General features: G+C 42.8%; 1 protein-coding gene across 2 annotated transcripts in view; it reads right to left on the reverse strand.

Moving 5' to 3' along the window:
• Positions 1–10,845: 10,845 nt before the first annotated feature.
• The window catches only part of TMEM260 (transmembrane protein 260), a 57,144-nt gene continuing 52,894 nt past the window's right edge, over positions 10,846–15,095 (reverse strand). Inside the window, exons 15-16 of one of the 2 annotated variants that reach the window (XM_006099781.3) lie at positions 14,989–15,079; positions 10,846–12,013 (exon numbers count right to left, since the gene is read on the reverse strand). In XM_006099781.3, the coding sequence (XP_006099843.1) occupies positions 11,759–12,013; positions 14,989–15,079 (346 nt within the window). In that variant the 3' untranslated portion in view covers positions 10,846–11,758. Of the gene's footprint in view, positions 12,014–14,983; positions 15,080–15,095 lie in introns of both variants that reach the window. The other variant, XM_023763423.1, reaches the window with a different exon arrangement.

Here is a 15,095-nt window from a genome sequence, read left to right on the forward strand (position 1 = left end):
GCCTTCACTCCCTCTTCTTCTGTAGTGACTGCCTGAAGAGAGAAACTCAACCACAGGCATCATCTGAGACAGATCCTGCTGGTGTCCGACGGGGTGTGAGTCCAAGGATTTTGTGGGGAATTTAATCCCACAGGCCTCTCCTGAGCCTCCCCAAGATGGAAAACCAAGCCTTGGGCTCCCTGGAGGTGCCCGTCCGCACCCAGGACCCATTGGACAGCCACTAGGAGGGGCTCGGTCCCAGGGCCAAGGAGGACCACCTACCCTACCACAGCGCCGGTGGCAGGCCTGTGGCCTTTGGCCTTAAGGAACTGTCTCTTTGATCATTGGTGCGCCCAAGTAATAAAGACCACTGTTCTATTGCTCATCTTGAGGATTAAAGCAGTCAACAAAGAATGACAAAGAGTGAGAGGGGAAAGGAGTGCTTTGCTTTAAAAACATTTTCTTTATAAAAAACAACACACCAAACCTTTCTTTTTGAAATAATTTTAGAATTACAGAAAAGTGGTAAAAATAGTTGAGTTCCTATGTACGTTTTCCCCAACTTCCCCTTATTTAATGTCTTATATGATACGGTGCAATGATCAAAACCAATACTATTGCCCTAACCGGTTTGGCTCAGTGGATAGAGCATCAGCCTGCGGACTCAAGGGTCCCAGGTTCGATTCCGGTCAAGGGCATGTACCTTGGTTGCGGGCACATCCCCAGTAGGGGGTGTGCAGGAGGCAGCTGATCGATGTTTCTCTCTCATCGATGTTTCTAACTCTCTATCCCTCTCCCTTCCTCTCTGTAAAAAATCAATAAAATATATTTTTAAAAAAACAAACAATACTATTAGCTACACGACGGACTTTAAGTCATGCTCACCGTGTCTCCACCAGCATCTCTCTTCTGCCCTAAGACACAATCCCGGATCCCACGTTGCCCTCGGTTGTCACGTGTCCTCAGTCTCTTTCAGTCGGGGACGCTCTGCCTTCCCCCGTCTCCCATGGCTTTGACACTTTTCAGTTTGGGTTTCAGGCTAAATTGAGGTTATGCATTTTTGGCCAGAATACTACAGAAGAGTTGATTCCTTCCCATTTCCAGCAACATTCAGCAAGGTGTGAGCTGAGGGCCTGAAAGAGTAAGTCCCCCTCTGGGACCTGAGCGGTGGGTCTCAGTCAGGCACTGAGCCCAAGCATACACATATGCTTCTCATTCTCTCTCTCCTCTCCTCTTCTCTCTCTCTCTCTCTCTCTCTCTCTCTCTCTCTCATCTCTATCTCTATCTCTCTCTCTCTCTCTCTCTCTCTCTCTCTCTCTCTCTATCTCTATCTCTCTTTGTTAATCCTCACCCAGGGATATTTTTCCATTGATTTTTAGAGAGACTGGAAGAGAGAGGGAAAGACAGAGACAAACATTGATGAGAGATAGAGAAACACATCGATTGGTTGCCTCCTGCATGCACCTCGACGACGACCTGGGCCGGGGAGGATCCTGCAACCAAGGTACATGCCCTTGACTGGAATCGAACCCAGGCCCCTTTGGTCCGCAGGCCGATGCTCTATCCACTGAGCAAAACCAGCCAGGGCACACATAGGCTTCTCTTACGTGTCTCCTCCTCCCTCTCTTCCTACGGGTGGCGATGGGAGAAATGAGAGCATTTCTTTGCTATAGGTAGACAATGAGAAGTGTTTTTCTTTTTTAATCCAGTGCTACTGAGATCCGCAGGCCAAGGCAGAGGATTATGGATGTTGGGTGGGAGAAGGGGTGCGGGAGAGGGGGACCAAAATGGAAGTGTGGGGAGAGTGACCGTTCTGTGGTCCAGCGCAGCCCTCTGTGGGTTCAGGGGGCTCTAGATAACCTAAGAATGAGCTGCAGACATCGCCGTGGGTGGGAGACTCGTTAGTTTGTGCTGAGGGTGGTGTAGACCTTTCTCAGTCAGCACCTGGAACACGAGAAGCAGGTTTGATCTCCTCCATAGCGGTGCTGAAGGAGAATCCTTGGGCAGATGTAAGACTTGCATGTTGGCTTCTTTCCTCTCTAGACTCTGGCAGCTCTTTAGGGGACAGGCCCTTGTCTGTCTGGGTCCTCTGTCCCTCCGAAAACCTAGCACCTGGGCCTGGCACATTGTAGGAGCTCAAACAAAAATGTGTATTGATTAAATGAATAAAAGAAATGTGAGCGAATGGGGTACTCATGTATAAAACATCTTGATGGGCACTGTACTCCTCCCCACTCGGAAATCTCTGACCCCGGCCCCAGCGGTTGTGAAAGCCCAGCAGTGGCCCTGAGTGCAGGACCCTAAGCTTCCTGTCCTGTGTCTGTCCTCCAGGTGCCTAGAGAAGCTGTGCTGGGAGGAGACTGTTTTTAAAGAAGTCTCTGGGACCAATGGAATCTACACTGATTAATAAAGGATAGAATTGTATCACATGTATAGATGGCAAAATGTAAGTTTGGGAAAAGGAGGCGAATGGTAATGTTGAAGCCTCCTTCCAGGTGGGCCATGGTGGGTAGAAGGGGTGGAAAGAGGGAAGGGTGGTCTTGCTAATGGGCCCGCCCTTGTGTGGGTGTGCACATGTGCCTGCAGGCTGACAGGTGTCTACCTGATTGATGGGACTGACTTCTTCATCTGCTCTGTGCTTCTTCCTGCTTTCCCTCCTTCCTTCCTTCCTGCTTCCTTTCCTTTCCTTTCCTTCCTTCCTTCCTTCCTTCCTTCCTTCCTTCCTTCCTTCCTTCCTTCCTTCCTCCCTCCCTCCCTCCCTCCCTCCCTCCCTTCCTTCCTTCCTTCCTTCCTTCCTTCCTTCCTTCCTTCCTTCTAATATATATATTTTTTTATTGATTTCAGAGAGGAAGGGAGAGAGAGAGGGAGAGAGAGAGTAGAAACATCAATGATGAGAGAAAATCGGTTCATAGGTCAGTGCTCAACCACCGAGCCACGCCACACCAGCTGGGTGCTATTTTTTTTTAAAAAAAAAATATTTTTATTGATTTCAGAGAGGAAAGGAGAGGAAGAGAAAGATGGAAACATCAATGATGAGAGAGAATCATTGATTGGCTGCTTCCTCCATGCCCCTATTGGGGATCAAGCCCTCAACCCGGGTTTATGCTCTGACCAGGAATCAAACCAGGACCAAGTTCATAAGTCCACGTTCAATCACTGAGCCACGCTTGCTGGGTCTTGTTGCTTTCTTGTAATTGCCAGTTTTTCATGTAATTTAAATAACCTGATTGTAATTACCATTGTAATTTAAATTGATTTATATAAGTTTTCCAGGTATCTGTTTGGTGAGGACTTTTTAAACGTACAAGAGAGAAGCAAAGCGGAAGGAGGCTCTGAAGACTTCTTTTACTCGGGTGTTTAAAGCAGATGGAACTGGTTTCATGGGCAGATTATGAGCGGTTGGCCTGCACCAAGCACTCTTCAGTGCACTTGCTATGTACCAACTCGTTTCAGCCTTACAGACACACCGTGACCTAAGTCCCTTTGTCATATCCCCATTCTACAGAAAAGGAAATTAAGGCCCAGAGACACTTGCTTCAAGTCAGCAGCTAGTAGGTGGCAGAGCTGGGAGTCTGGCACTAACCACTATACTGAACAGTGCTTCTGGTACAATCTAGACAAGGGAGGCCTGTGCTTTCCAACATAGCCTGTACCCTGGGAATGGGAATGCGAGAGGTGGGAAGGACTAGGTTTCTGCTCTTGGCTCTTCGAGGCACAAACATGAGTCCACCAGGCACCCATCCTGCGTGTGCCTCTGCAGGGAGGCGGTGGGAACCACAGCCGTCCTCCCTCACTGGCAGGTCCTACTGAGTCCTGCAGGAGCGTGCACACCGTTAGGGGAGTTTTCAGGATGAATTGAAGGTGTTGGTTAAGGTGTTTATTTATTCTGCCAGCACAATAATAAAAAAGGAACACAGACTATATCTCATCAAAATGTCAAGCAGTCACCCGTTTCACATGACAGTCATTGTGGAATCTCATGGCATTGCTTTAAAGCAAAGTTCTAATGCATAACCCATGGACACAGACAATAGTGTGGTGAAGGCCTGGAGAGGGGAGGTTGTGGGGTGCAGGGGGTCCCTGGGGGAGAAGGGACATCTGTAATACTTTCAGTACTAAATTTTTAAAATATAAAATAAAACGAAGTTCCAGTTTTGTTTGATTCTTGTATAGGTTCACACATTTCCCTTGTACAACTAGCTCATGGTGTTCAACAGGTTTAGGCTCCGCGGATCAGCTGCTACTTCACTGTTCACAAGGGGACGTGCAAAAGGAGAGGAGAAAAGTATCTTCACAAAGACGCTCACCCTGGGACATGGGTCATCTCCAACAGATGCGCAGAATGCGGGCAGCATGGTTTGTGTGGTCACATCAGGAGTCGTCTCATGCGGGACACCAAATTCAGTTGTCTCCCAAAGACGAAAGGCCAAATGCCTTCCAAGGCTGACAGCAAATGCAGGCAATTTAGGTGACTTCAGACCATTGAAGCCATTCAGTAGATAGTGAGTGGGATTAGTTGTTACAATAACAGTAATCGTGATTATTGTTATATATTTTTACAAACCATACATATGGCTCATAATTTGGAAGAAATGGTCACCTACGCACTGAATGGGTAAGGCTCATGATTAGAAAGCCAGACTTCTAAGTCTTCAGAGGCCTCTGCCCTCTGGACTTTGTTAAAGGTTTTAATAGAGTGGCTGAAGCCAACAGAACCGTCATGAACAGTGGCTCTCGATGGTCTTGGATTCTGGCAGGAAAAGTCAAATTCCCAACTCAATGAACATTCCAGTGGAGCGGGGACATATTCCCTTCTGCCAAGTAGAAATACTAGTATGTTTTGAACCCTGCTTGGGAGGGGGAAGGAAAACATGATTGAGCATGACATTTATTTATTTCTTCATTTATTTATTTACTTATTTATTTTCAGTTACAGTTGACATATAATATTATATTGGTTTCAAGAAGTGCAACATTTTCCAAATGGAGTTTTTGGTAGTTCATGCAGCTAGACTGTAATTTATGCTGCTAAATCACTAGATTTCAAAGTGACTTTTTCTTATCACACTAAAACCTTTTAATTTGGATATATATTCCTAAGTCCAGAATGGGTAGGAAAATTCTCTGTCAAAAGATAGAGATGTGCCCTAGCCGGTCTGGCTCAGTGGACAGTCAGCCTGCAGACTGAAGGGTCTCAGGTTCGATTCTGGTCAAGGGTCAAGAGCATGTACCTTGGTTGCAGCCCCGGCCCTGGTAGGGACGTGTGCGGGAGGCAACCAATCTATGTGTCTCTCTCACATCAATGTTTTGCTCCCTCTGTCTCTCCCCCTCCCTTCCACTTTCTCTAAAAATCAATGGAAAAGATATCCTTGGGTGAGGATCAACAACAACAAAAAAGCTAGAGATGTAACTGGCCCTGCCGAAAACAAAGGGAAAAGGCGAAATTGCATTCCAGAGATTTGAGGGAAGAGAGAAGTTTGGTGCATGGATTGTAAACAATTTCCTATGACATAGTTCCTGATTTCACACACCATTTACCTCTAGAAAAGTTTATCATAATTTTAACATGTCCGTATTATTTGGGGACTCTAAGTGACAATATTGGTAGAAGTAGCTGGTTTCATTTAACTGTGACAGAAGAGGGGAAAGTATGCAGACTGAGCCAAAAATCGCGTGTTCTGGGACCAGCTCTGCACTGCCTGGCTGTGTGACATTAATCAGGGTGCTTACTCAGTGCAGGGCTGTTTCTTCATTCATTAAACTAGATTAGTCATGCTAGTTATACTAGGTGAACCCTTACCAGCCTCTTTGGTGTTAACATTCAATAAAATTGGATTAAGTTCTCCTAGGCCAACATATGTACGTGTGTAGTATACACAAACAATCACACACACATACACATATATGAAATGAGTTTCATGAAGCAATATTTACCCTTGTTACCTCAGATGCATTATTTTATTATTTTAGTTCACTAAGAAAACCTGTTCAAGTTCCACTAAATTGAACCCATTTGACAGTCACCACAGCCAGGCACAATCCTGCACTTTGAGGACCTGCTGCCAAGTGAGTGCAGGTGATCACATAGGTTAATGGTCAAAATTCTGATCACTGAGAAAAGTTATAAAAATGGTATAGATACTAGTCCACATATTGAAGAAATATGCTATAATTTTAGAGAAAAATTATGATGCATTAAATAAAAATAACCTCTAAGTATAAGTACTCTCCAATCAAAGGAACCCTAGTGTTCTGCTAAGTGGATTATCTTCTGTTTATAAACAACCCATTTTAAAGTTTCTGTAGTTTTAGTTAGAGTATTTCAAAAGAGTCCTTGACTTTTTAAACATTAACTTTTAAAAGCACCGTCAATAATACAATTATTAATTACACATGTATTATTAATACAAAATTATATAATGTTTCCTTCCTCTCTCTATTTTGATGGAAGATACTGTAAGAAGATTGTAGTCCTCGAATCCTTCACTCTGTCCTCAAATCCTCGATGGGCCCTCTGTGGCACTTCTTGAGTTAAGTCTTGGCATGCCATTTACTGGTGTTACTGGGACCTCTTGTGTCTTAGATGAGACTCAAGGGCAGCGGTTCTCAACCTGTGGGTCGCGACCCCTTTGGCGGTCGAACGACCCTTTCACAGGGGTCGCCTAAGACCATCCTGCATATCAGATATTTACATTACGATTCATAACAGTAGCAACATTACAGTTATGAAGTAGCAACGAGAATAATTTTATGGTTGGGTCACAACATGAGGAACTGTATTTAAAGGGCCAGAAGGTTGAGAACCACTGCTCAAGGGTCTAAGGTAATAGGTGCTTCTCTTAGGTCCCATCATACCATAATCCAAGGATGAGAAAGCTGGGTCTGATTTCCCAAGCAGTGTTCCCTTTCTGTAATCACACACACTTTTGTATATAAGCAACAGCCACAAGGGTTAGGGATATTTTCAATGGTTCAACCATCAGGACTATTTCATGTAGATGAGAGAAATCTCAAAGTATCTTCTTTAAAAGGTTACATTACAAAATAACCCCTTTCCCAGTAATACTTCTAAGTAGAAAATAATTGTGGTTTGTGTGTATATTTTAAAAAACAGGACATAATCTCCATTTATTAGTTTATGATATTTAATAAACTTAACAATATAAAGATTGTACTCCATCAATCCTACTTTTCCCTCCAATACTATTTATACAGATTTGTAAGAAATTCTAGCCCTGGTCAGGTGGCTCAGTTGGTTGGAGCATCATCCCATACACCAAAAAGTTTGTGAGTTTGATTTCTGGTCAGGGCACATACCTAGGTTGCTGGTTTGATTCGGGGAGCATATAGGAGGCAACTGATCAATGCTTTTCTCTCTCACCTCTCTCTCTCTCTCTCTCTCTCTCTCTCTCTCTCTCTCTCTCAAATCAATAAACATATCCTTGGGTGAGGATTTTTAAAAATCTAAACAAAATTATTAAATCTTAAATCTGGCTTATTTCTGCTTATCTTTCATTAGACCTTATTTAACATTATCTTCATCTAATGACAGCTATGTACAAAAAGACGTGATATCACTTGGGTGCTCTGTGAAGTTGGGTCACTTGGATGGGAACGTGGGGCAATTATTTGCCTGTGTGTTTTTTATCTGTATCTTGAAACTTTCTCAACCTTACCAACTTGACGCTATTTATATTACCGAAAAGCCTCACCAGTAATATGTAGGATTGTGGAAAAGACCTGGATAACTGCGTATAGAAAGGTCAATAATTGTGGGTTTCATGGTTACAGTTTTGGAACTTCTACCCATCCTCCCCACCTTTCTGTTTGTTTCCTATATGACATAAGCTAATCTTTCCCGGACATACAATTTCCATCAAATATATGTTACATCGTTGAAAAGCAATCAGATTTTTTTTTCTTCAGAAAAATCCCTTTCTCAAGCTATAGTCCTACTTGTTTACTTTCCTATATCCAGGTAAGCACACTGCTCTTCCCAAGGCCTTTTTACACCACCCATGTGATCCAAACCAAACAGACCTTTAGATGGTACTGACAATGACGTCTTCATCGAATATGACCGCTGCTCAAAGCTTCAGCTCCCTGTTTGCTCTGTAATGCTGTGCCAAGATCCTGGCCTTTAGATGTTCCCAGAATCCCTGGAAACATTCCTTATTTGTTTGCGAGTATAAGTCTTAGAATGGTTTTGCCTACACAACAAAATGAGAATGAACAAAAGCAGTGTGATCTCTTATGGGTGGGAATATTTTCTTTAGCTACCAAACAACTTGGAACCAGTTAGAACAGAATTTTAAGTAATAACCCATCTTGGTGCATTTGTAAAATACACCAGGATTAAAACAGAGGAAAAGGATTTACTGTAACAGGTTCCATCCCCCCCCCCCCCATCTTTGGTATTATTTTCCTTAGTATTAAAAGTACTAACATTTTTAAATTCTGAGAAATACTGGTGGGAACTATGATTAAGGACTCACATGATTTAACCTTTAAAATATAAATTAAGAAAACCACTCTTTATACCCTATCATTAAGGTATCAAACATACCCTGGCACTCAAAATGGGCTGTATTTAATTATCATAAAGGCTAAACATCATGGTTCTATCACCAGAAAATACTAAGAATATGGACAGAAATAACACTTCCTCATTTCTATTTGAGGATTTCAAAAGAGTACACTAGTAATTGATTCCCTTCTATCTTGGCTGCATTGTAATAGAACAAAAGCATTTAAAAAAAATGGGTCCTTTAATAAGGACCCAAAGTCAACAGCAAGAACCAAGCACAGCTCCCGTCAGCAGGAACAGGGCAGGGGAGGAGGTTTGTTGGACACGGGCCGCACAGCCCCTTCTCCACTCGCCCTGGTGTGTGCCAGCCCCGGGCCGGGCAGCAGGGCACAGCAGCATGTGGACAGGCAGACAGTTTTGCTGGCTCCCACTGGCTCCTCAGGCCAAAGTCCAGGCAGAAGTTGGCCTTGTGGGGTTCCTGTCGCCCTGCCAACCCCTGGCACTCCGGGGACACTGCTAGGAAAACGCTGGCCAAATCCGCATGAGAAGTCACCTCTTCACATTGTCTTCCACGTCGGGGGTTGGACTGAAGGAAACCCGTTCTGTCAGATGTTATGGTGTTTGTGCACCAGCCAAGGAAAGTGAGAGAGAGAGAAAAAGCAAGCAACTTGTTTAACCTCACGCAATGGAGAGAAAGGATTCTCCAAGGTAGTTGGTCTGGGAATGAGGCCCAACTGTGCACCAGCCAAGGAAAGTGAGAGAGAGAGAAAAAGCAAGCAACTTGTTTAACCTCACGCAATGGATCTATGTTGGGCCATCATATCATTGCTTTCTCAAAGAGGGAGTGGTCCAACGTCATTGTTGGACAAATATAGAAAAATCTGCACACCATTTGACAATGGTCAATACACAAAGCACAGTCAGATATACATATATGTACATATCTAGATATACATATCTAGCGTACAGACAAATTGAAAAAGCAGATATGCTCAAAAAGGAAAATGCCTTCATTGGCCATTCTTAAGGCTCTAAGTAGGAAATACTACTTTTAATAAGGTTCCTTCAATACCACATATATGTATAGATGCTCAAAGATTTACATCCATGTACATATAGATGTTCAGAAACAGACATGATCATCTCATGTATGCAATCTCTTTTCTGAACCAATAAAGACAATGCATTTCTAGGGAACGTTTATGATTTTTATTATACTTGATTTTAGAAAAGTGGAAATCATAATCTTACATAATTTCTTTCAAATGGGTAAACTTAGACAATTTGCCAATGCTTCCTTAAATTTTCACACCACGCTGAACTCCAACAGGTTTTTGTTTTAAGGTAAACCAGGTTTTCGGTTCCTCCCTGTGGAGAAGTTACTTTCAAGTCAGTGAAAGTTCTTGGCCCATGATTAAAAGTCTTTGCCAATTAGTACTCAACAACTTCAATTCATTTTTTTCTGGTTCAAGATGAGTAGGAGCCTAATAAGGCTGTGATAAAAGGGCAAAAGGCACTGAGAGCCAAAAGCGGATTAATGAGCTCCTCCATTTATTTGTCTTCCTAACAGCTGAACTGTTACAACTATTGACACTCTTCAAAAGGTTCCGCTCTGAACCCTGTCCAGGCACTGCAGGCTCCAATGGACATCTTCAAATCCAGAGAATGGAGGGGCAAGAGCTTCCCCTGTGTGGTGCCAAAACCAACAAAGCCCCATGGATCAGGTAATGAAACTTCAGCTTTTCCCCCTTTGAGATTTATTTACTGGCAGCTGACAAGGGGCAAATTCAGCTCGAATTGTGCAGTCAAGGCCCTGTCAAGCTTTTAGAGGCACCCTTGTCTTGAAGCACCTTCATGACTGGCATTTCACTCAAAAGCCCTCGGCGCTGGTCCTTAACAGCTTATGACATCACAAAGGACACTCCAGACAGATGCCTACATGGCATCCTGCAGCATTTTAAAAGAGAATTAGTGGTTTTAATTATGGTCGTAGTATGAAAGGGAACCATGCAAGCTCCACGGGAGACCTTTGATCAGACCCTTTTGCTAGTACAATGCCACGGAACTGTGACTATTCCTGGTAAGGGGCCTTTTCTTGCTGAATGACTCACCAGTGATCTTTGAATGCAGACAAGCTTCTAGCCCTCCCTCTTCATTAGTGAGCATTTCTATACAGGGGCCTATATAGTGCTCGGAGTCTCGGAGCTATACAATCGGGGGGAAAAGAATCCCTACGGATTCGGGCCTCTACTTAGGAAGTGCTGAAGGACTCTGAGTGACTTTATTCATTAAAACAGGTTGCTATTAATTAACTGTCATAATAAAATAAAGAACCATTATTTGCATTTCTTACTATGTTCTCTTTAGTAATATGTATAAAAGATCCTTGTAACAAAAATGAATTTATTGAACCATTTCCCCATCCTCCCCCTCGAATCCCCGCCTTCTTCTTCTTCTTCTTCTTCTTTTTTTTTTTTTTTGCATTTTGGCAGCAGGAGCCTACTAATTATTGGGCCCAGATTTATGAGCACAAACAGAAGCAAAACATAAATATAAAATTAATTAAGGAATTAAAAAATTCTTTTTACTGGCCAACCAGTTTACACGACTGGAAAAAAGCAAACAGTGAATTAGCTTTATTTTTCAGTGCTTTCAGAGAATTGCCTAAGACAATAAAACCCCAACTTTTTTCAAAATATCATCGGTTGGTGTTTAGCTTGAAACAGGAGATTATGTAACAACCACAGCTAATAAGAAATAAAAAAAATAAAAGAATTCTGACTTGCAGCAAAACAAGATTCACTTTTTTGTGGGGTTTTTTTAAAGCCACTTTTGGGAAACAGAAAATGTCTTTGGTATGGTATTAATGTTTGAAGAATTTAACCTTCAAAACTGATCCCAATAAGCAGGGACCTTAAAAGATGCACAGTCAATATTTTAAGTATATGAATAGAGTCCATTCTCTTTTAGAATCTAATGGAGCAACATCATTAGGTGAAAAGTTGCGAAAGTGGGAAGGATGTTCGGAAGATTCTCCCTGAAATGCTAACTTGGGGACAGGGGATAAACAGATTTTGTATAAACAGCACAATTCAGTCACAACCACCCCACCCCCAACCCTCCCAATTACTTCTATCTGGGAAGTGACTTAAGTCTTCAATTTTTTATCAGTTTCTTTTCTCTGAAGAAAAAGTTTTGGACCTCAAAAATTTGGAAGCAGGATGACAAGCAGGTTTTCCACATTTTGCTGTCTCAGGCATTTTTCCTATTTCTCAGACTCTGCAGTTCTTTTCTTAGGTGCTTTAGAGCGGCTGAAATATCAGCCAGCTGCGGGTCATTCTGCGCTCTCTGAGTGTAGAGGCGGAAATGTCTGATGGTTTCCGATAACAAGACTTCAGGGTCTGCGCCTCCTTCCCGAAGGTGCAGCATCCGCTCGCAGGCGATGGCATAGTTCTTATGCCAATTCACTGGGTGTTCCTTTTGTAAATAGACAATCTCCTTATAAAGCTGGAAGACAGAAAAATGATGGTATTTCATTCTTATCTCTTTACTTTCCCCCCCAAAAACACCAGAAAACAGAAGAATTAATAACACAAGAAAAAAAAAATCCAAGCAGCCTGCGGTAGAAATCTAATCGTTGCCAGGCCATGCAGAAAATGCAAGGAGGCTACTGTAATTACTGCAGTGGCAGGAGGCAAATGTGCTTCGTCTAAAACTGCTTCTGGGGTTTTTCAGATGTTGCAGAGGAAACCTAGGACACACTGCGTCAGGACAAATGCTCTTCCCGCAGAAAGATGTTCCGGGAAAGAGATTTAGTTCTAATTCATGGAAAGCTATTTACTCACTAGGCAGAAAGGTTGAAACTCTAAATTTAGCTGTTGGAGAAAAAAATATAGCTTTCTTTAGAAAACTGCATGGGAAAAGAACTTGAAGGAATTTAAATTTTGTCCCTCATTTTTACATAAATATCTCTCTACATTTAAAACAACAGTAATAACAATAGCAATATTAAAACAAACCCAGCATTGAACAGGCCAAGCATAATAGCCTTTAAGAGATATCTTTAGAATGAAACATTAAAAATCTTCATAGTATCCTATAATTACAATTTTGATCGTGAAAACTTTGCCCACAGGAATTAGAAATTTTATTTCTCAACACCAGAGGTAGTAGTAATTAAACAGAGTTGGACTTTTTTTGGATAGTTTTCTGGTGGAAAACCATGGAAATTTTACAAAAGTAGATATATATCTGCAAAATGGAAGATTACACTTGTTGCATGGGAATTTCAGCCTTCCTGGGATTGTCAAGTTTGAGTGGGATCCATAGGAACTTGAGTTTACAGAAGACTCCATGAGAGCTCAGAACAGCAACCATGTTTTCTCTAGGGACAAGTGCTTTCTGAATTACGACTGTATTCACCATATCACTCACTTGAAAGGAACCCAATATATTACCTATTTCCCCAATGCCTACTCTAGAGCAGACAAATGCATTTCTAATTTATTTTTAAATAGCATCCACATGAAAAGTACCACAATCCATGCATGATATGCCATTTTGACATTTTATAATACTCAGTGTTTAAGTTGCTTTTTAAAGCAATTCCCCCCGAAGTTTCCTTCACTTCACAAAACAGGAAAGTTATCCCGCACTTTCATGAATATACTTTCAAATACACCAAAAATAAGTAGGAAGTTAAACCCCCACTCTTTCTCTTTTTTTTAATTTAAATTAAAATTGTTTAATTTATTGATTTGAGAGAGATTTGTTGTTCCACTTATTTATAAATTCATTGGTTGATTCTTGTATGTGCTGTGACTAGAGATTAAACCCGAAACCTTGGTATATTGGGACAACTCTCTAACCAACTGAGCTACCCAGCCAGGGCCTGCCCTCCACCCTTTCATTCGCTTGGCATTGTTTTCTACCTTTCCCCATAGTCTTTTTCCTCTTCCTACTCTCTTCCTGATCCTCCCTCTGATGAGGGACACATGGAGAGGGCGGGGCACACTCCCCAGCACAGAGCAAGCGCTCAGGAACTGTTCCTGTTCTTTACTTCATCAAGTTTTCAAAATTCTACTAAGACCCTTAGTGTGGTTGGGTCTCAACGTTTGTTTGGCTTCCTGGGACCACAGTCAGAAGACAAAGCTAAGCTCTTCCCCTTCATCTTTCTCATGAAATCTCCACCAGCCATGGCCTGTCGTTTCAAGTGTCGCAGGGTCATGACTCCTGCAATAGAGGGTGGCCTGCCAGAACTTCTTTTCTTTTCTTTTTTTTTTTCCATTACTATGGTAACAAATCACCACAATATAGTGGCATAAAACAATATGAATTTATCATTTTACACTTCTGGAGGAGCTGCCTCCTGCACCCCCACAGTGGGGATGTGCCCACAACCAAGGTACATGCCCTTGACCGGAATCGAACCTGGGACCCTTCAGTCCGCAGGCCGATGCTCTATCCAATGAGCCAAACCGGTTTGGCAAGAACTTCTTTTCTAAATAAAGTTAGTTTCCCATTACTATGGTAACAAATCGCCACAATATAGTGGCATAAAACAATATGAATTTATCATTTTACACTTCTGGAGGTCAAAAGTCATAAAATCAAGGGAACTGTAAAATCAGCAGGCTCTAGAACCCGTTTCTTTGCCTTTTCCAGCATCCAGAGGCTGCCTGTACTCCCTAATTGTGGTCCCTTCCTCATCTCCCAGGCCACCTGCCTAGCATCTTCAGATCTTCCTCTTTGACCTCTGCCTGCACTGTCGCATCTCCTTCCCAGACTCTGACCCTCCTGCCTCCCTCTTCATAAGGACCCTTGTGAGGACACTAGGCCACCTGGATATGATCCAGGATAATCTCCCCACCTCCAGATCCTCCACCACCTCTGCCACGTCCCCGCCACCACGGAAGGTCACAGGTTCTGGACATCTTCAGGGGAACCATTATTTTGCCAATGACAGCCATTTACTTTAGTATTATTTGTGATACATGAGTATTTTTTCCATTTACACTGCTTTATAATGGCAAATAAAGCTGGAAACTAAAAAGTAAAAACTCTGTGACACACCCTCTCTCCATCCCAACAACTTCCACCCTCCCACCAAATCCTATATAATAAAAGGGTAATATGCAAATCAACCAAAAGGTGGAACAACTGGTTGCTATGACATGCACCGACCACCGGGGGCAGCTCCTGCATTGAGCATCTGCCCCCTGGTGGTCAGTGCGCTCCCATGGCAGGGTGCGCCATTCAGCCAAAAGCCGGGCTAATGGCTGGCAAGCGCAGCGACGGTGGCAGGAGACTCTCCCACCTCTGCGGCAGGGCTAAAGATGTTTAACTGACGGCTTAGGCCCGCTCCCCATGGGCTCCCGGACTGCGAGAGGGTGCAGGCCAGGCTGAGGGACCCTTCCCCCCAAGTGCACAAATTTTGTGCAGCGGGCCTCTAATATACTGATATATGTAGAAGTATACCATACGTCATATGCGTGAGTGTAGAGTTGAGCTTTCACATTTGAAGGCACATTTACAGTTTCTGCCAGGTTAAAAATGAAGAACGGTGTTTTCATCCTGGAAGGGTGAGGGG

This window comes from Myotis lucifugus, unplaced genomic scaffold, assembly GCF_000147115.1.
Source record: "Myotis lucifugus unplaced genomic scaffold, Myoluc2.0 scaffold_284, whole genome shotgun sequence".
Taxonomy (NCBI): Eukaryota; Metazoa; Chordata; class Mammalia; order Chiroptera; family Vespertilionidae; genus Myotis; species Myotis lucifugus.